This window comes from Apodemus sylvaticus, chromosome 3, assembly GCF_947179515.1.
Source record: "Apodemus sylvaticus chromosome 3, mApoSyl1.1, whole genome shotgun sequence".
NCBI lineage: Eukaryota > Metazoa > Chordata > Mammalia > Rodentia > Muridae > Apodemus > Apodemus sylvaticus.
The window spans coordinates 56,963,868-56,984,421 of NC_067474.1; the positions used below are offsets into that span (position 1 = coordinate 56,963,868).

Below are 20,554 nucleotides of genomic sequence, written 5' to 3' on the forward strand. Positions count from 1 at the left end.
TATGCCCCTCTAAGGTAAGGGCGGAAACAATTAGCTTCCTCTGTGTTTCAGCCTACAGCAGCCAGAGCTCATGGCTTTGAATAAAATGGCACGGTCTCCTCAAGCCACTAGGTGTCACCGTCATCTCAGAGAAAGATTGTCCGTCCTCAGCCTGTAAGCACTCCCTCTCTGCTGGGGAGCTTTTAGCTTCTTGGCACAGTGATTTCTCGAGAAGTGGCTTCAAGGCGGAGAGAAACTGGCTGTCAGCACGGAGGAGAATGTGTTTATGTGCATGTCCTTTATGACAATTTGAGAACTCCCCAAGGTGCCCTAGCTGTCCCCTTTGCAATGATGTCATCTCTCACAAGCTGTTCCTCCAGATGGGGCCAGCACTCCAGATGTGGGGTACCTGGATGAACTTTCTAGCCTGGAATTTTGGGAATGAGGTGGAACCCTAGGTGGGTACAATGGACTTTGATTGCTGAGGCCTGTTAGGCTTAGTCAGTCTGTAAGCGTCCACCAAGGGTGGCTCAGGAAGACAAAAGGACAAGGCCCTGGAACAGATGGCTGGTGGTCAAACATGCACAAGAGCAGAACGACCATGGAGACGGAATTAGAGTGGAGAGTTGAGTCCCCAGGAAGAGGAGGGCTCGTGGACTTCATTAAAGACCCGAGAAGAATGGAGATCTTTAGTGCCAGGAGGGCCTGGCTTCCTCCTGCTTGAGGAAAAGACCCCTGGCATTAGATGGGCAGAGCTTTCCCTATCCAGGAATAAATGGATATCTACTGATTGGAGATTTCTAACAGTTTCCTGGAGACTGGAGCATCTGGGGAAATCTGATTGAGCAAATGGACCCTAAGAAAAGTGGGGTGTTCAGGGAGAAGACAGGCCTAGGGGGTCCCAGACACAAGGGAGCAGTCTGTGGACAAGGGGCTTGGGGGAAGCCGAGGAAGGCCCTTACAGTGTGGGGACGCCCAGGAACCTCGCTGGCCTAGAGGCCCGGGCGCTGAGCTCCTGGGGCGCTCACCGGGTTGTTTGGGGATTGAGAGGTCCCTGGGCGCCGGGCAGGGGTGGGGGGAGGCAGTAGCAGCCGGAGGGTGGGGCCGGGCGGGGAGGGGAGGGGAGGGGGAGGGGCGGGGTCGGGCGGCCTGCCGGGGAAGTCACACTCGGCCGCCGCCGCGGGCGCAGCGAGCGGAGACGCGCCGGGCCGAGGCGACCTGACCCGGACGAGCGGCGCGCGCGGGGGCCCAGGCGGGGGGCGGGAGGCAGCGCCGGGCAGCGCGGGCCGCCGGGGCCCGGGAGCAGCGGAGCCGAGAGGAGCGGGGGACACGGGCGGGGCCGCCGCAGCTCCGGATGGGACCAGCGCCCGGGCCCGTTAGTCCAGGCAGGAGCTTCGGGAGAAGCCATCCCTGGGAGAGTCACCCCTGCCTTCCCCTCCCTTCTGGCCCAGGCCTCGCTTCGCTCCCTGCCTGCCCATGTCCCAGTCCTTCCGCGGCGGGCGCCCTCCCACCTCGGCCCGGGGCTCTGGCTTCTCGCAGCTCTTTGCCCTCCCGGCCCGGTCAGCTGTGAGGTGCCCCCAAGCCGTTTCTTTGTACCAGCCTCCCCCAAGTCCCTACCCCATCCCAGGCTCAGATCCCCCCTTCCCTGCTTGGGATTGTCAGGCTTCTTCAGCTCTCACGGTCCTCATCCCGGTCGCAGGCCCCCTTGGTCCCTTCCTCCTTCTGCCACCCTATCCTTAGTCCTTGGACCTTGCTGTGGGCTGGTAGCCCACTCCTTCCCGACCCAGGCTACCCCCATCCTCTTCTTGCGTGGTCCCCAGCACTTTCTGTATCCGGGCCGAGTAAGCTTGTCCCCACTTCTCTTCCTGGCCCACTTCCCCAGGCTCCAGGCTGGGTGGCGCTTGTGCCTGCCTAGTAGGCCAGAGCGGGCCCCTGGTTCGGGGGACCGTGGGTCAGCTGCTCTATCCTCATGGCACTGCCATCCCTGCTGCTGCTGGTGGCAGCCTTGGCAGGTGGGGTGCGTCCTCCGGGGGCACGGAACCTGACGCTGGCGGTGGTGCTGCCAGAACACAACCTGAGCTATGCCTGGGCCTGGCCACGGGTGGGTCCTGCTGTGGCACTGGCTGTGGAGGCACTGGGCCGGGCACTGCCCGTGGACCTGAGGTTTGTCAGCTCCGAACTAGACGGTGCCTGCTCTGAGTACCTGGCACCACTGCGCGCTGTGGACCTCAAGCTGTACCATGACCCTGACCTCCTGTTGGGTCCCGGTTGTGTGTACCCCGCTGCCTCTGTGGCTCGCTTTGCCTCACACTGGCACCTTCCCCTCCTGACTGCGGGTGCAGTGGCCTCTGGCTTTGCAGCTAAGAATGAGCATTATCGTACCCTGGTTCGCACTGGCCCCTCTGCGCCCAAGCTGGGTGAGTTTGTAGTGACATTACACGGGCACTTCAACTGGACTGCTCGGGCTGCTTTGCTGTATCTGGACGCTCGCACAGATGACCGGCCCCACTACTTCACCATCGAGGGCGTCTTTGAGGCCCTGCAGGGCAGTAACCTCAGTGTGCAACACCAGGTGTATGCCCGAGAGCCAGGTGGCCCTGAGCAAGCCACCCACTTCATCAGAGCCAACGGGCGCAGTAAGTGTGGCCCGGGCTGTTTTAGGAACAGGGGAGGTGGGCCACTATGTCCGTGGAGCGCAACACGGGAGAAATAGACAGAGATAGGCAGGGGCAAGCTCTATGTAATGGGTGGGATGGAGGAATTTATGAGGACAGAGCTCCTCGGAGACGGCCTGGGTTAGGGGAGAGCCTAAGCTTCAAAGTCAGAGGTCAGCAAGGTTGAAACCCGGGCTGGGGTTTAAGTAGTGGATGTTGTGATGTCTGCTCTGAAAAGTGCACCTGCCTGTGAGCAGGGACCCCGTAGATCGGAATGCAAGCTCTCTTGATAGCATAGAGATGACCCTATGGGTTCAGGTTTGGTTGGGAAACAAAACCACACAAAAGTTGTGAGCACAAGTGCTTGTGAGCCTAGGGAGAGGCAGGCAGGAGGGGGACGTGGGGGCTGTGCAGTACAGCAAACACAGCTCCGGGGAAGAAGGGGTTTGAGTCATCGCTCCTGTCTCTGGGGTCTGGAGTCTGGCTCTGCCTTGGACCAGATGGTCCATGTCGCCCAAGGGCACTTACGACATGAGCTCTAGTAGGGAGTGATGGGAACATCTGTTGGGTGGTGATGGGAACATCTGTTGGGTGGTCGATAGGTAGGGCACTCTCTTGTAATGGGATGACGGGGGTTGGGAGGCCTGGATGCTGTCTCAGGGTGCCCTTTGCCCTGTGCCCTCCCAGTTGTGTATATCTGTGGCCCTCTGGAAATGCTGCATGAGATCCTGCTTCAGGCCCAGAGGGAGAACCTGACCAATGGGGACTATGTCTTCTTTTACCTTGATGTCTTTGGGGAGAGTCTTCGAGCAGGTCCCACTCGTGCAACAGGCCGGCCGTGGCAGGACAATCGAACCCAGGAACAGGCCCAGGCCCTCAGAGAGGCCTTTCAGGTACTTTTGGAACCTAAACAAGAGATGGGAAAACTCACTGGTTGGAGGGGTTGCTTCTCTCAAGACCCTCCTGAAGGGCAGGAGTGGTGCGCTATGGAAGTGAAATGGTCAGAAGTGTCTGTGTCTGGTCTCCCTTTTCCCTCCTGAGATTGTGACTGTCACTTAGTGTGCTTGCCAAGACTGACTTTGGCCATCGCCAGGGATCTTAGGATGCTTTCCGAAGTGCCGGAGGTGAGCTAGAAGGCAGGAAGGGGAAGACTTGTGCCTTGTTCTGGAAAGGGCTGCCATGCTTACTGGAGAGGCAAGGTGAAATTATAATACAGTATGTGAGGAGACAATTTTGGGCATGAAGCCGGTCCCAAGAGGCCGTGGTTCTGGGGAGGGATGGTGGATACAGGCTCTTGTAAGGACATGGTCTGTTGTGTGCACATGCCATATTCCTGGAGTGGTGGGACAGGGATCTGGAAGACTGTGCGGGGGACAGATGGTTTACATGGCTGGCCTGGTAAGAAAGTTTGGTTCATTTTTTTTAAAAAAAAAGTATTTTTGAGACAGGGTCTCGGAGTGGTCATTATAGGTATGGGCTTTAAAAAGGGTTCCCTTAGAGCACATCTGGGAGACAAAGAGACAAAGATACAGTCAGGTTAAGAGGACTTGGAGTGTTAAGGACTAGGATTTGAGTTTAGCGCATAGTGTCCTTGGCATTTTTTTTTGTATGATAATACATGTATAGCAGAACTCAGGCTGTGTAGGAAGAGGCAACCAATGCGTAATTCAGCAAAGGGTGAGGTGATATGGCTTGAACTAAGGTGATGTTAGGAAGGAGGGAAGGAAATTAATTTACTGAAGGACTTGGAGAAGAAAGTCGGTGTTATTGTGCACCTCCCGCCTGTAGCCCCAGATTTCAGTGACCTTCTACCTGAAGAAGAAAATCCCAACTCTTTATCAAGACATTTAAGACTTGGTAGTTAGCTCTCTGCTTGTAGCTTCAGCAGTGCTTCCTGATAGCTCAAGCTGAGCAGTCCAGCTCACTCACCCCTTGCATCCCAGGCTCCCTACCCTCCTGCCCGTGTGCACTCTTTGATCCTTTAGTGTGCACTTTTTGATCCTTTAGTGTGCACTTTTTGATCCTTTAGTGTGCACTTTTTGATCCTTCAGTGTGTACTTTTTGGTCCTTTAGTGTGCACTTTTTGATCCTTCAGTGTGTACTTTTTGGTCCTTTAGTGTGCATTTTCTTTTCTCTTCTCTCATTTTAAACCTCCCTCTTGAGATCAGACTTTTGACTCTCCGTCTGGTTTTCACACCAGTCTTCACTGACCTGTGTATGTAAGTGTTTCCTATTTATTTATCCATGGCCCTCAAAAAGTATTTGAGGTGGCTTTCAGAATGAGGTAAGATCCTTCCCACTCTGAGATTCTTTGGTTCTAAAGCGAGCATACACAGCCTGGACCTGGGTGGCCATTCTTCTCCAGTGAGTAAGGTTTTATGTGGCTGAGATTATATATTAGGTTGTGAATGGTGAGCGTGTCTGACTGTGAATGACGTATCTGTTTGCATGGCTGCCTATTAGTCTGTGACTGTCATACTTGAACATGGGGCAGTGGCGGGACAGGTTTTGTTTATGTTGTAACCTTTTCCTGAAACAACCAGCTCACCTGTGTCTATATAATGATTCCATGTTCTGTAAGATTCCCAACCCCCAGGCTGAGCTGATTAATTCTGCTTACTAGAGAGCATGTAATCCGTTCATGTTTGAGTCGCTCAGAGGCCAACTAATTGTTGGTATATACTGAATACCTGTTATGGCCTCATCACCTTACTTGGTATGGATATATACAGAGCACACTAGAAATAGTCACCGTCTTTTTAGAGTTTACAGTTAGTAGGCGAGACAGACAAGAAGCAAGCTTACTCATTGGTGATAAGGGTTTCCAGAAGAAGAAAAACAGATGAGTGGCATGGGAAGAGAAACGGGCCGAACCTTGGCTATTTCAGGCAAAGCATGTCTGCTCCTTTCTGGGATCACAGGACTCCATAGCCCCTTGGTAGGGTTTTTTGTTTTGCTTTTTCTCTGTTCTGGAATTCAACCTAGAGCCTTGTGCCTGCTAGCCAGGATGCTACACATGTCCACCACTACGCTACGTCCCCGTCCCTGGGTTGTCGTCTTTATGCAGAAGAAAAAAAAAATCTCTTCGTTGTATGAGAATCAGCAGCAGGCAAGAGACCCTAGCACTTAGGAGAGGGGAGAGAATGACCTAGTCAGCTATCTCCATCAGTTGAGTCTCGGTTCCACTCCTCACTGCAGGCCTCATTCAGACAGGAAAAAAGAAGATGTTGTTACAGCTTAAGAGAAACAGGCAGGAAGGATAAGCTAGAGGGAGGTGTGGAGAGGGAGGTGTGAGGCTCCGGCGGTGGGAGTGAGGCTCGGCTCGGACTGTGGGAGTGAGGCTCGGGCGGTGGGAGTGAGGCCTTGGTAGGAAAAACTTCTCTCCTCCATTGCCAGGACTACCAGAGGGGAGGCAGCGTGGAGGTCAGTCCTCAGCAACAGCCAAGAACAAAAGAGCAGCGAGCCCTTCCTCCAGAGATGCTGGGCCCCTTAGGTCTCAGACCAGGCCAGCCCAAGGCAAGGAGGCCATAGATGCCCAGAACCTTTGTAACAAGAGGCTGTAACATCAAGTTAAGGGTGCAGGCTGGCTCCGGGTACCTGAAACCAAGGGGAGGGAAAGAGCTGAAATTAAGAGTATTGACAGGATTATTCTTTCTTGTTCAGTTGTCGAGGCAAGGCACAGATAGTGTCACCTTTGCATTCCTTGTATCTAGCATGTGGTAGATGTTTAATACATAGGTATTGAGTCAAATTAAAATGTGCACATGGGGGAGGGGGATAATCCTAGGAATGGTTTTAGAGGGCAGACCTTCCAGGCACCATAAACCAAGGCAATCAGCTAGGCCAGGTAAGAAAAGTCAATAAAGTGGATCTTAGTACGCAAGCAGCCAGGCTGGGAGGTTTGGGGTTTGCAGTGAGCAACTGAGAATTCAGGTTAGAAATCCTGAGCCACGCGTGCTCAGTGGGAAACACTCGCCACAGGAATGGAGGAAAGGAGCTGTGTGTGTGTGTGTGTATGTGTGTGTGTGTGTGTGTGAGAGAGAGAAAGAGAGAGAGAGAGAGTGAGTGTGTGAGTGTATGTGTGTGTGTGTGTGTGTGTGTGTGTGTGTGTGTGTGTGTGTGTTTGGGGCACTTATCTGTAATCTCAGCATTTGGGAGACTAAGGCAGGAAGGTTGCTGAGAATTTGAGGGCTACCTGGGCTACCTGGTAAGATCCTCAGGACTAAGCCAAGGACCCTGGAAGTCAGGCTCCATTCCTGGAGACTAGTCCTGGTTTCTTGGGGCCATGGCTGGCAGTACCTTGTGCTGTGCTCAGAGCAGGTTTCGAGGTGGGTGGCGCACTCCTGGGCTGCCCCCCACCGAACCCCTTAGTTCTGGCAGCAACGTTTGTTTGGTTTTCCACTTGGGGCCACTAGGAGCCAGGACTCAAAGCTACCTTTGCCTTCTTTTTAGTCTCTGAGTAAGTACAGAAACTGTCCTGAGTTGTTTTTGTTTTGGGGTTGGCTTTTTTTTTTCTTTTTTCTTTTTTTTTAGTAGCTAGTTAGTAACCACAGCAAAAACATTCTGGAATAGCCATTTTTTAAGCATGGCCTTGGGATCCTGGGGGCCCCAGAAATTCTTTTAGGGAACTGTGAAGTGTGAAAGCTATTTAAAAATAATGTCAGGATGTTACTTGCCTTTGTTGATGTTCTCCTGCGATTGCACAGTTGGATTTTCTAGAGGCTCCACAGTGCAGGGTGATGTCACTTCTCTGACAGCCATGGAAAACTCGCTTGAGTGTGTTTTGTGTTTTCATAATTTATCAGGCTCAGCTTTAATTTTAACTTCTAATTTGGTAACTATTGGTAGATACAAAATTTCTTTGGAGTTCTCAATAAATTTTAAGAGGAGAAAAGACGTATGTATGGCAAGCTTGTAATCCCAGCACTTAGGATCTGAAGCAGGAGGATTGGGAGTTTGAGGCAAACAGCAAAGCAAGAAGGAAAGAGAGAACAAACCAAGGGCTGGAGCGGTGGCTCAGCAGTTAGGGCGTTCACACACACACACACACACACACACACACACACACACACACACACACACACGAAAGGGGATTCAAAGATTATGACAATTTTTGTTTTTAAGATAGGGCCTGCTGTGTAACCCAATTCAGTTTTGAACTTTCCATCCCTCTGCCTCAGCCTTGAGGATGCTGGAACTGTTCCAAGGCAAAAAAAAAAAAAAAAAAAAAAAAAAAAAAAATTACATTACTGCCAGCTAGGGGTAAATCTTCAACCTGGAGAGTTACAGTGTCTGGAAAGTGTTAAAGCCAACTCTCAGCTTTTGTTGAAGTATAGATTGTGCTACTCCGACGTGTTTTCCAGCTCTTTGCTTGACTATGTCACCTGTCTCATTACCATAGATCTCTATTGGAGCAGGTGTTCGTGAATGAACCCTTTTAGCCTGACCCTGAGGAACTCTTTCTGTCTTCCCTAATCCCTCCAGGGTCTCCTTTTTCCTTCTCTCCATTTCCTTCTCTTTCTCCTGCCTGAGTGTGAATATTAAAAGTGTATACTCAAGCATGCAAGTCCCCCAGTAAGAAACTCCAGTCTAATATAATGACTGCGTGTTAGAAATTGATTCCTTACCTGGAACAAATTGGTACCTGTAAATCATATGTGATATATTGAGTATGTCTGTGTGTTTCACATGTGATATATTGAGTATGACCAGGTGGTCCACATGTGCTTTCTGTGATGAGAATAAGCAAAACTGGTAGAAATGGCCAGATTTCTGTTTGGATTTTGTTGTTGTTTTATGAGATGGTGTCTTGCTATGTGATTGTCTGGAACTCACTATGTAGACAAGGCTAGTCTTGATCTTATAGCATTCCTTCTGCCTCAGCCTCCTGAGTGCTTGGGTTACAGGTGTGAGCCATCACACCTGGCTTGAAATGGCTATATTTTAATCCATCGCTTTACATATAGTCATATTTCACGAAGTCTTTGAACTGACCTCTTACACTGGGTTGTAAGACCCGTTTCCTGTCTGAGCAGTCTCCTTTAGTTGTGCGGCCTGAGGCTGGGCAGTCCCACAGCTACAGAAGGGCATATATGAGACTCCAAGGACCGAGGCTGGCAGTTTAATGAGGGACAGAGATGTGTTGATTCATGTCAGTAAACTGCACGCACTGCCGAGACCATGTGTATCATTTGTTTGTCTGTGCAGTGTGTGTGGGCATGTAACTCACATGACACACACTTGGCGCTTAATGAGCTGGCTATAGTAGATGTTTCCTGTGTGCACAGTAAATTAAATTCATGGTTTCCGCAGATGGAATCGCTGTCTTAAAGTTTTTCTCATAATGTTGCTGGGAGGGACTATAGCCCAGGTTGGGATGGAACTCACAGATCTGCCCACCTCTGTTTCCTGAGCGCTGGCATCAAGGCGTGTGTCACCAGCACCTGGCCAGATAGTGGTGGTTGTTCTTGAGAGTGGCAGGTACCCAGAAAGTGTGGGGCAGAGGAACACCCATGAGTGACAGCCTGGCAGGAGCCTGGTGGTGGTAGGGGGGCAGGGAGGGTGATGGACTGAGTTTGATCACGGAGTTGATTTCATTCTACGGACACCTTTCCAGAGCCAGCCCTCTCTGTCTTTCATAGAGGGGTGCCACTACCCCTAATTTTCATACTCACCCCAGAGTTTAGTACACTTCAACTTTCAGACACCCCTCCCCAGTGCATGTGTTACACTGTGTGTACATGTGTGTGTGCTGTATATGTGGGTGTGTGTGTATGTGTGTGTGTGAGTGGTATGTGTGTGTGGTGTGTGGGGTGTATGTGTGTGCCTGTGTGTATGTAAGTGTGGTGTGTGTATGTGTGTATGTGTGTGTGTGTGTGTGTGTGTATTTACCCAGTTTTCCTATGTGTGTGTGTGTGTATTTACCCAGTTTTCCTATGATGATCCTTCCCTTCCTGCTCACCTCAAGTCCGGTTTGCTCTTCCCCGTGTACTGTGGTGCAGACTGTACTGGTGATCACATACCGAGAACCCCCAAATCCTGAGTATCAGGAGTTTCAGAATCGCCTGCTGATCAGAGCCCGGGAAGACTTTGGTGTGGAGCTGGCCCCATCCCTGGTGAGTAGATCTCTGAGAGTCAGAACAGGCTGCAAGGAAGGGACTTTTCATGGAGTCCTTGGTCATGGAGCAAGCCCCACTTCAGGCCGTCACCTCTAGCTAGGACATTACCCTTTCATTCGAGGGATGGGGTGGATGGGGATGACACAGTAGGGGTGGGATGAGGGAGTAAGTAAGCCAAGAAAGTGGGGAAGCATGGGGACACTGCAGGGGTAGAAGAGGAACTGGGAAGGGGACCTCAGGGGACATTTGAAGAGTGCTGCTGAACTTGCTGTCCCCAGATGAATCTCATCGCTGGCTGCTTCTATGATGGGATCCTGCTCTATGCCCAAGTTCTGAATGAGACAATACAGGAAGGGGGCACCAGGGAAGATGGACTTCGAATTGTGGAGAAGATGCAGGGACGGAGATACCATGGTAATGGAGGGTCAGGGAGTAGAGGCCTAGGGGCTGACACCAGGCTCAGGAATGCAGTGGGAGAAGAAGAAGAAATACTCCAGGCACCACAGGGGGAGCCAGTGGGCTTCAGGAAGTCAGAGGACACACATCACTGTGGGGAGAGACTCTGGGACAGCGAGATGGGGGACCGAAGGAGAATGGGCTAGGGTTATCTCAAAAGCGAGGGACACTCTTTTTTTTTATCTTAGGTGTAACTGGACTGGTTGTCATGGACAAGAACAATGACCGTGAAACTGACTTTGTCCTGTGGGCCATGGGAGACTTGGATTCTGGGGACTTTCAGGTGACGGGGGAGAGGACAGGGAGGAGGGGTTGACCCTAAGATCCAGTGGGGACAGAATCATTGGCTCTGGGGGCAGTAGTTTATTCCCTCTGCTGGGCCTTCATCATGGTGGGGTGTCAAGGTGAAGGCTGGGGCAGGCCTGTGGGCCCAGCGCTCTGCTTCCCCACAGCCCGCAGCCCACTACTCAGGAGCCGAGAAACACATCTGGTGGACAGGCCGGCCAATCCCCTGGGTGAAGGGGGCCCCACCTTTGGACAATCCCCCCTGTGCCTTTGACTTGGACGACCCATCCTGTGATAAAAGTGGGTGTGTGCAGGGACTGGGAGCAGTCCCCCCTTTACCCTGCCCCTGCTCTCTGCCCCTACCTCACTGACACCCATTCCCACTCCTGGCTATGTCTTATGTCTGCAGCTCTCTCTTTCCCTCAAGAAAGCTCTGAGCCTCCTGCACCTCTGCCTCTCTGCCCTCAGCCCCTCCAGTCTTTCTCAGGGTCTCTCTGTCTCTCCTCCTCTCCTCAGCCCCACTTTCCACTCTGGCAATCGTGGCCCTGGGCACCGGGATCACCTTCATCATGTTTGGTGTTTCCAGTTTCCTCATTTTCCGGTGAGTTCTGGGTTTTCCGACTCCTCACGGCCCTCTTGCTGCATGGCCTCTGGCTGAGGCAGGGGTCCCTGTCGTGTGGCTGGCAAGTCTCCTGACCTGGTGTGGGTGTCTTGGACTAGTATATATTTTACTTTTGTCTGTAATCTGGGTGGACTAGTTGTTTGCTTTGTTTTTGTTGCTGTTGTGTTTGTTTGGAGACAAAGTCTTACAAAGTAGCCCAGACTGGCCTTGAATTCAAGAAGAATCTCCTCCCTCACACTCCTGAGTACTGGCTTTACAGATGTGTGTCATGTTTCCTTGTTTGAATGCTGTTTTGTTTTTGTTTTGTTTGTTTTTTGTTTTTGAGATAAGGCTTTGCTGTAGAGCTCAGGCCTCTCTAGAATCCACTGTGTTGACCAGGTTGCTCCTGAAATTCTCAGAGATTTGCCTACTTCTGTCTTTCAAGTGCTGGGATTAAAGACCTCCTCTACCATGCCTAGCTCTGAATGTGGATATTGTTAATTGTGTTTATTTCTATCTCTCCTGTATGACTATGTAAATGTATGCCACTGCACACATGTGTAGGTGCCTATAGAGACCAGAAGAGGCCATCAGATCCTCTGGAGCCCGAGGACAGGCGGTTGTGAGCTGCCCAGGATGGGTGCTTGGAACGGAACTGGGCCTGGAAGAGCAGCAGTGCTCTAACCCTGGTCTCGTCTCCAACCCTGGAGTGCTGATTTTGGGTAGAGTTAGGGTCAAAGGTGGTCACCCCCCTCTCCTTCCTCACCTCATTCCCTCTGAAATGCAACACATTTTCACAGTTCTGGGTATTTGGGAGATCCGAGATCAAGTCACCAACAAATTCTATGTCTGGTGAGGCTGCACGTTCTGATTTGTGGAAAGCAGTGCTTCACTGTGTCTTCACAGAGTGGAAGACTGGATGCCCCGACTCAGCTATAGACTGGGGGCGGAGCAGCTCCCTGGTAGAGTGCTTGGCTAGCATGTTCAAGGCCGTATAGGTTTAACCCAAAGTCTAGAAGAGGGGAATGAAGAGAGATGAGAGGGGAGGGAGAGAGGAGGGAAAAGCAGAGTAGAGAGGGAGGGAGGGAAGGAGGCAGGGAGGGAGGGAGGGAGGGAGGGAGAGAGAGAGAGAGAGAGAAAGAACCAGAGCTGTGTGTGGTGGTATACATCTATAATCCCAACATCTGGAAGGCTGAAGCAGGGAGATCATCATTGGTTTGAGGCCTGCCTGTCTCAAAACCAAACCAAACCCTGAGTGTGCATGTCCCAGTCCTGTGACAGTTACAGCTTCCCTGAAGCTTAGTGGGTGGCAGGACAGGGCTTGACAGTCGACTGAGATGTGCGGTCCTTACAGAAAACTGATGCTGGAGAAGGAGCTAGCTAGCATGCTGTGGCGCATTCGCTGGGAAGAACTGCAGTTTGGCAACTCGGATCGGTATCACAAAGGTGCAGGCAGTCGCCTGACACTGTCGCTGGTGAGCCCTCGGCCCTCCACCTTCCCCTGACTTCCTGTTCTCTCTCACCCTGGACCTTTCCCAGCACATTGGCCTGTAATGATAGACCCTTGCACCACCACCATCTAATGTTCCTTTCATCCTTCCGCCTCCATGTTGCCCTTGGCCCCAGCGGGGATCCAGTTACGGCTCGCTCATGACAGCCCATGGGAAATACCAGATCTTTGCCAACACCGGTCACTTCAAGGTGAAGAGTCGTCTGCTTGTCCTGGTCCCCAACCATTTCATTGTGTCTCATCTCCATCTGCCACCTCTGCCCCCAAACCTCTACCCCTCATAAACCCCGCTCTGTTCCCGGCGAAGTTCTTGGGAGCTCTCGGTTCTCCAGCATCTCAGATACCTCTGAGGCTCAGTGTCTTTTTCTGTTTCCACCCCACCTTAGGGAAATGTTGTTGCCATCAAACACGTGAATAAGAAGCGCATCGAGCTGACCCGGCAAGTTCTGTTTGAACTCAAACACGTACGTACTTGGGTATGAGTGGGAGGTGAAGGTAGACTGGGAAGAGGAAATGAGGGGACCATGTTCCCCTGGCTAACAGGGTAAGGGGATTATTTATTAACTGGATTCCCAGTTGCAGCAATAATGATGTTTCTCTTAGAGAAAGATCATTGCTCACAGTGGTGTTTCTGTATTTAAATTATTTTTGAGGCAGAGTTTCTCTGTCTCTGGATGTCCTGGAACTTACTATGTAGACCAGGCTGGCCCTGAACTCACAGAGATCCTGCCGCTTCTGCCTCCCCAGTGCTGGGGTTAAAGGTGCACTACCATACCCAGCCCCTGTATTTAAATTTTAGGGTTTTCAATTCTCTTGGCGTTATTTTTTGGTAGATGAGAGATGTCCAGTTCAACCATCTTACCCGCTTCATCGGAGCCTGCATAGACCCTCCCAACATCTGCATCGTTACAGAGTATTGTCCTCGTGGGAGCTTACAGGTGGGGGAAAGGTGTAGGAGACTGTGGTGGGGTAGGGGAGGTCCCAAAGTCACCCTGTGCCAAGGGGTGAGACTGGGGACAGATGCTGATGTTTTCCGTGTCACTGTCAGGATATTCTAGAAAATGACAGCATCAATTTGGACTGGATGTTTCGCTACTCGCTTATTAATGACCTTGTAAAGGTGAGTCTTTCCCAGCCATTTAAAGTGCCTCAGTTGTTGTCTTTGCTGTAATGTCTCCCCTGGACCTCTAACAGCCAAGCTCTTTCCAAGCCCTCCATTCCTGTGGTTGGGTGATACAGCACTTCTGTACCCTGAGAGGTTCTTGTCCTCCTGTCCTAGATATCTTAAATGTTTCTCTAGTGTCTCTTTACCTCAAAGGGGGAATATTAAAATCCCTTAGCTATAGCTGGGCATGCCATTGTATGGGAAGTTGAGGCAGGGGGACTGCCCTAATTTTGAGCTTGGTCAAGGCTTCATAGTGAGTTTCAGGCCAGTTTGGACTACACAACAAGAGCCTATCCAGGAAGAAAGAAGACAAGCAATAAAACAGTGGAAAGACATCCCTTAGTTGGATGTGGGTAGTGCACATATGTAACCCCAGCACTCACTGAGACAGGAGGATTAGGAGAACAGGAGGTGTTGGAGAACAGCCTGAGCAGCACAGTAAGAATCTGTCTCAAAACAAACAAATGAAGAAGTTGGGTGAGCTCTCCACGCACTTGTCTCCTGTTATCTTATGCCTTAACCAATATTCGCCATGCCTATAGATAGCTGCTGTAGAGGTGTCTAGGTTCTAAATTTAACTGCTTGTTCCTGGAGACTGGGTCTCTCTGTGTAGCTCTATCTGACCTTGAACTCAAGAGATCTGCCTGCCTCTGGCTCCTCTGTGCTGGGATTAATGGCATACAACACTTGTAGCTTTGATTTCTTTTAGAGACAGGGTTTCATGTTGCCTAGACTGGCCTCCAACTTACTGTGTAAGCAGAAATTGCTTTGAGCTCCTGACTCTCCCATTTCTACCTCCCCAATGCTAACATTGTAGGTGTGCACCACCACGCCTGGCTAGAGACTGAAATTTTGTGTGTGTGTGTGTGTGTGTGTGTGTGTATGTTAAACTGAAAGGAAGGAAAATTGCACTAAATTTGTGTTTCTAATGGTCAGCTATTTTAAACGACTCAGAGGCCCACAGATGGTGGAAGCGCACAGGTGAATCTTGCGTGGGTTAGGCAGTGTTCAGAAGCAGGTCTTGTGAGCCTACTAATGAGATCACCTGACTGTGCCTGACACTGGCCCCAATCTCTGCTAAATTCTCAGAAAGTTTTTTTTAATTAATTTATGCATATGAAATTTTGTCATCACGTGAGAAAGGAAAATATTAGGGAAAGCCAATGTAGTTCTCAACAGGAGATGTGAGGATAAACACGAAATCCGGGGCTGCTTTTGCACTTTCCACAGCAGTAGATTCAGCACTCAGGCGTTCCTCCCTTAAGGCCTCGAGATACTCAAAGAAATAAAGAGGAAGAGCTCATAGACCCCAGGCCTGTCCACGCCCAGAGCTTACTGTTTACACCCAAGAGCCTTCCATTATCCTCTGTCTGTACCTACTGTACCAACTGTACCGACTAGGGAGGGCTTCCAGAGTTTCTGTTTGGGGAAACACTGCCCTGTCCTCCCAAGACCAGCCTTTTCATTCCCTGGGGCAATGTTCTGCCGCCTCTGCCGCTAGGAAGCTGTGGTTGCCCTCTGTGCTGATTTACTGTGTCTTCACTGCTGTGTGGTCTAGCACTCCTCTAACACACCCCATTCTGCCCCCACCATGACCTGCCTCCTCCACACTAGGGGTACAACCGACTGGCTTTCTATGGAGCATCTAGAGACTGGCCATGTCTTGTGACTTTCTAAAGAGTAGCTAGGTGTGTGAAGCAGACTCAGCTGCCATACTAGTCCTGCCTGCTCCCCTCACTGCTCAGCAAGCTGCCATTTTCAGGGAAATTACTGCTGGCTCTCCTTCTCCCTCTTCATAAGCATTTCCTCATATCCCTTGTGCCTGATACTTCGATGCTGTTTACATTGGAAGGGATGGCTCTCCCATTCTGCCTGCTTCCTTGAGTAGAGGCTCTGCAGGAGACATCATCCCAAAGCAGCTTTTTTTTTTTTTTTTTTTTTTTTTTTTTTTACGGTCCCAAGATCCTTTAGTTTCTAATGATTTGGGGTTGGTGGTCTGGATATATTTATGCAGTTAGCTGGATCGTGCCATGGACTGAGGTTGCCTAAGCCACATATGATCCAGACACTTACTCTGTATCCTGCAGGGTATGGCCTTTCTCCACAACAGCATTATTTCATCTCATGGAAGCCTCAAGTCCTCCAACTGTGTGGTGGATAGTCGATTTGTGCTCAAAATAACAGATTATGGTCTGGCTAGCTTCCGATCAACCGCCGAACCTGACGACAGCCATGCCCTCTATGCCAGTGAGACTGCTCTCTGCACCACCCCTCCCTCACATGTCATCCCCTCCCCACACCTCCTCCCCCTGCCACCTACCTTTTATGTTACCCTTCAGTCTTGGTCATTTCCTCCCAGGGAGGATGAAAGGGGTAGACCAGTAGCAGCAACTTGGGGATGAGCCCAGGTGGCATCCAGGATGCCGTGTGGGGAACCTAGCCAGCCTGTTCACTCTTTGCAGAGAAGCTGTGGACTGCCCCAGAACTGCTTAGTGGGAACCCCTTGCCAACCACAGGCATGCAGAAGGCAGATGTCTACAGCTTTGCCATCATTCTGCAGGAAATAGCACTTCGCAGTGGTCCTTTCTACTTGGAAGGCCTGGACCTCAGTCCCAAAGGTGAGACAGTTTGTTGCTATGCATGCCTGGTCTCTTCTGCTAGGGGAACCTGAGTCTTCATCCAAACTTTCTGTAACCCTTAGAGATTGTCCAGAAGGTGCGAAATGGTCAGAGGCCCTATTTCCGGCCAAGCATTGACCGGACGCAACTGAATGAAGAGTTGGTTTTGCTGATGGAGAGATGCTGGGCTCAGGACCCAGCGGAACGTCCAGACTTTGGGCAAATCAAGGGCTTCATTCGCCGGTTTAACAAGTGAGAGGACACCCAGGCTCAGAGGCTCCCAGGGATAGAACCTTATCATTCTTAGTGGATGAGGCTGGTGTGCCCCAAGGGTGGGTTGATAGGAAGCCTTGTTAGTCCTGAGGACCTTGGAGCAGGTGTGATAACCTGGCCTCCCGCAGGGAAGGCGGTACCAGCATACTGGATAACCTCTTGCTGCGCATGGAACAGTACGCCAACAACCTGGAGAAGCTGGTGGAGGAGCGCACGCAGGCCTATCTGGAGGAGAAGCGCAAGGCTGAGGCTCTGCTCTACCAAATTCTACCCCAGTAAGACCTTTGTCCCCCTTCTCCAAAAATGTCCTTGTGTTCTATCCCATCTATCTTCTGAGAATTTGTTTGCAAGCCTGGGAACCCTACTATGTGACATCTTGCCACAGTAAGCCCTCCTGGCTACAGGCTAAATGCTCTCGCTTTGTCTCAAATGGGATGTGCTGTCTTTCAGCTTCCGGTCCCTCTTTCTTGGGGCACTGTCCTCCCTCACCTTTGTCTGAGTGTGTGCAGAATGATGGAACTGCTTAGCCCACGTGGGTCCCCTCACAATGCCCTGCCAGTTGTGCACCCCAGTGTGCACTAGGCTAGGCGACATCTTCTCAGCCACTTTCCTCTTCTTCCTCCAAAGCCGACTTTCATTCTACAGCCTGGATGTGCTGTAGCCACATACCCCGCCCTCTCCTTCCCTCTCTTTCCTGGAGCTGGTCTGAGAATGCCTCTTGCTTCCTAGTTCTGTGGCAGAGCAGTTGAAACGGGGAGAGACGGTTCAGGCGGAGGCCTTTGACAGTGTCACCATCTACTTCAGTGACATCGTGGGCTTCACAGCGCTGTCAGCTGAGAGCACCCCCATGCAGGTGAGAGCCGTGAGCAGGCATGGGTGGCACTGGGTCACGGGAGCCTCGCTGGACTGGTTTGCTCTAGAGTTCTTTTTTGTCTTTTGGCTTGAGAACTAATTAGGAATATGGGCGCAATTTTCAGAGCCTCTGCTTTCCCGTCCTGTTAGGTGGTGACACTTCTTAATGACCTTTATACCTGCTTTGATGCCATAATCGACAACTTTGATGTCTACAAGGTGAGCGTTAGAGCCGACCTCCTTCTATGACCCATTTGAAGCCCAGTTTCCTGAACCCCACATACCATATCCACTCCACAGTCAGTGCTCCCCAAGTTTCTCCAGCATCCTAGTGTTCCCCAGTGGGTGTGAGTCCAGCAAACATGGACACTGGTGTACCACCCGTGGTTTCCAGGCATCCCTCATCAGTCACATGCTGTAGCCCCCCCTCTCTGGGGCATTAGTAATACAGACACCTGGTCTCCCCTGCCAGAACAGTCACAGGGGATGTGGGCACACACGTGGGAGACGTGGGCACAGACGTGGCCGTGGTGTGGGAGGGAATAACACGCACGTTATAAAGCTCTTTGTTAAAGTCACCGAGTTGACTTCCTTGCCCTTGGGAGTCAATGTGCTGCGTTTGGATATGGATTTCATAGCTCGGTATGTGGCCTCGGGCAGGATGGGGGTTTCTCTGAGCTTTGGTTGTTGCAGCAATAGTTTAGTTATGTGCAAACTGATGGGCTGGTGGGATGGCTTGGTGGGTCAAGGCACCGAGCCTGTTGGTGACTTAGGCTCGATCCCTGGAATGGAAGGAGGGAACTGACACCTTCAGGTGTCCTCTGACTTCCACACTGGTGTGCGTGTGCACATGCACGCACAAATAAATGTGAGAACTAATTTTTTTGAGTTCCTAAGAGTGTGGTTTATGGCAGATCATAATGTTGGGCATGGTGATACCTGCCTGCCATCCCAGTATTTGAGTTTAAGATCAGTCTTGGCTATATAACGAGACCCTATCTAAACACAAATGAGGATCTTTTCAAGCTTACTCTAACCTTTCTGATGCTTCTTTAACAAAATTCCCATAAACCCTTTACACTAATTCACCAATTATTTTTATTTCCTCCTATTTATTTTATATGTCTCCCTCCCTCTTTGGAATATTTGGGAATCAAACCTAAAGCTTTTCCCATGCTGGTCTGTTCTACTGCTTGGCTATATCCCTGGTCTTATTATTTTTTAAAATTCCATATAATTATATTCTGGACCAGTTGAGAGTAAGTTAGATACAGTACTTCTTTGTCCTTAAGTGCTTAGTGTGGGCTCCCTGCAGACCTCGCTGTGCATCACAAGTTGGTGCAGTTACTAGTGTTGAGTGCTGCTGCTTCTCTGCAGTCAGGCTACTGAGCAGGATTTACCTTCTTTGTGCCCCTAGGTTCTTTGGACTAGGACTGTGATCCTGCCCCTTTGCTCAGCAATGACACTGAGGACTCACCGGGTGCTAGGGTCATGAGGAGGAGGAGTTGTGTATTCCCCTGTCTGGCCTCCTCTTATCCCAAGATTCTTAGGACATGGCATGCAGTCCCTCATCTGTCTAGTTAGTCATGGTCTTCCAAGCCGTCAGGAAGACTTCTGCTGTCCAGATTACCCCCTTTCTCACTCTCACTAATACAGCTAGAGATGACCTCTTCAAACAAGTTTTATTAATTTACTTATGTGTGTGTACCTATCTAGATATGTGCCATATGTGTGCAGTTGCTATGGAGGCCACCAGAGGGCGTTATATCCTGTAGAACTGGAGTTATAGAGAGTTTGAGCTGCTCCGTGGGTACTGGGAATTGAACTCAGGTCCTCTGGAGGAGCTGTCAGTATTCTAACTACTGAGCATATAGGTGACCTTTTAATCTTCCCTTTAAATCAGGTGGAAACCATTGGGGATGCCTACATGGTGGTATCTGGCCTTCCTGGCCGAAATGGTCAGCGCCATGCACCGGAAATTGCTCGAATGGCCCTAGCATTACTAGATGCCGTTTCTTCCTTCCGCATCCGCCATCGACCCCATGACCAGCTGAGGTTACGCATAGGTGTCCATACTGGTAAGGCTGATTCTCACCTGGCCCTAGTGTCTACTTTTCTAGATCTCTCTTAACCAGTTTGTTTTTACAGGGCCAGTCTGTGCTGGGGTTGTTGGCCTGAAGATGCCCCGGTACTGTCTTTTTGGAGACACAGTAAATACTGCTTCTCGAATGGAATCTAATGGTCAAGGTAAGGACAAAAACTTTTAACTCGAAACTTGACCTGGATCTGTCTTGCTCTTTTCTTTCCAGAGTTCCTCCATATCTCCCTGTTGAATAGTTCTGAAGTGCCCCATTCTTGGGCATATGTTGATTCTTATAAATGTGCTCTGGGAGGACTGGGGCTTTCTGAGGCTGACTGGGGAAAGCACTCTCCAGCACTGACAATTATTCTCTTGGCTTTTCTTTGACTCTTCTTTCTCCCTCTGCTCCTGGCCTACATCACCCTAGCTCTAAAGATCCATGTCTCCTCGACCACCAAGGATGCCCTGGATGAGCTAGGATGCTTCCAGCTCGAGCTCCGTGGGGATGTGGAGATGAAGGTGACGGCAGGCTGTGGGGGAGTGGATCATGGGAGGATGAAGGTGGGGGAAGAGAGGGAGAAAAAGGCACTAGCACGGATGAGTCTGAACGATGCTCATCCCCCTGCCTCCAGGGAAAAGGAAAAATGCGAACTTACTGGCTCTTGGGAGAGCGAAAAGGACCTCCTGGACTCCTGTGAACCCCAGGCAGACAATTTCCTGCTGCTGGTACTTGGATGGGCAATGGTCACTGTGTCTCCACACAACAAAAACAGACGTTATCATATGAGATGGAACACATGCATACACACAAAACCCGTGCCTTATATGGAAGTCATAGCCCTCTGCAGCTCAGCCTTGTACATATACCTGTTTCTCCCTGTCCTGGCCCTCTTCCTGCCTTCTGTAAATATCTGTATCTAGACCAGAATATTTTGTCCAAGTATAAAACAACAACAACAAATC

The 20,554-nt window shown here is 50.7% G+C and overlaps 1 protein-coding gene across 1 annotated transcript; it reads left to right on the forward strand.

Moving 5' to 3' along the window:
- Positions 1-1,309: 1,309 nt before the first annotated feature.
- Npr2 (natriuretic peptide receptor 2) lies at positions 1,310-20,552 on the forward strand. The gene is made up of 22 exons (XM_052176362.1): positions 1,310-2,615; positions 3,321-3,526; positions 9,635-9,748; positions 10,030-10,165; positions 10,396-10,490; positions 10,660-10,792; positions 11,009-11,093; positions 12,448-12,568; positions 12,720-12,794; positions 12,990-13,067; positions 13,437-13,541; positions 13,652-13,723; positions 15,856-16,015; positions 16,231-16,386; positions 16,470-16,638; positions 16,788-16,934; positions 17,389-17,512; positions 17,662-17,730; positions 19,415-19,589; positions 19,660-19,758; positions 20,019-20,110; positions 20,224-20,552. Exons 1-22 carry the CDS (start codon positions 1,949-1,951, stop codon positions 20,287-20,289), a joined length of 3,144 nt encoding a protein of 1,047 aa, XP_052032322.1. The 5' UTR covers positions 1,310-1,948; the 3' UTR covers positions 20,290-20,552.
- The last annotated feature ends 2 nt before the right edge of the window (positions 20,553-20,554 follow it).

Excerpts from the sequence above, each read along its gene's own strand:
- Npr2 (XM_052176362.1), top strand. The coding sequence starts at position 1,949 with ATGGCACTGCCATCCCTGCTGCTGCTGGTGGCAGCCTTGGCAGGTGGG. Across the intron at positions 13,068-13,436 it reads TTCTGTTTGAACTCAAACAC|ATGAGAGATGTCCAGTTCAA; the intron begins GTACGTACTTGG and ends ATTTTTTGGTAG. Across the intron at positions 17,513-17,661 it reads CTGAGAGCACCCCCATGCAG|GTGGTGACACTTCTTAATGA; the intron begins GTGAGAGCCGTG and ends CCGTCCTGTTAG.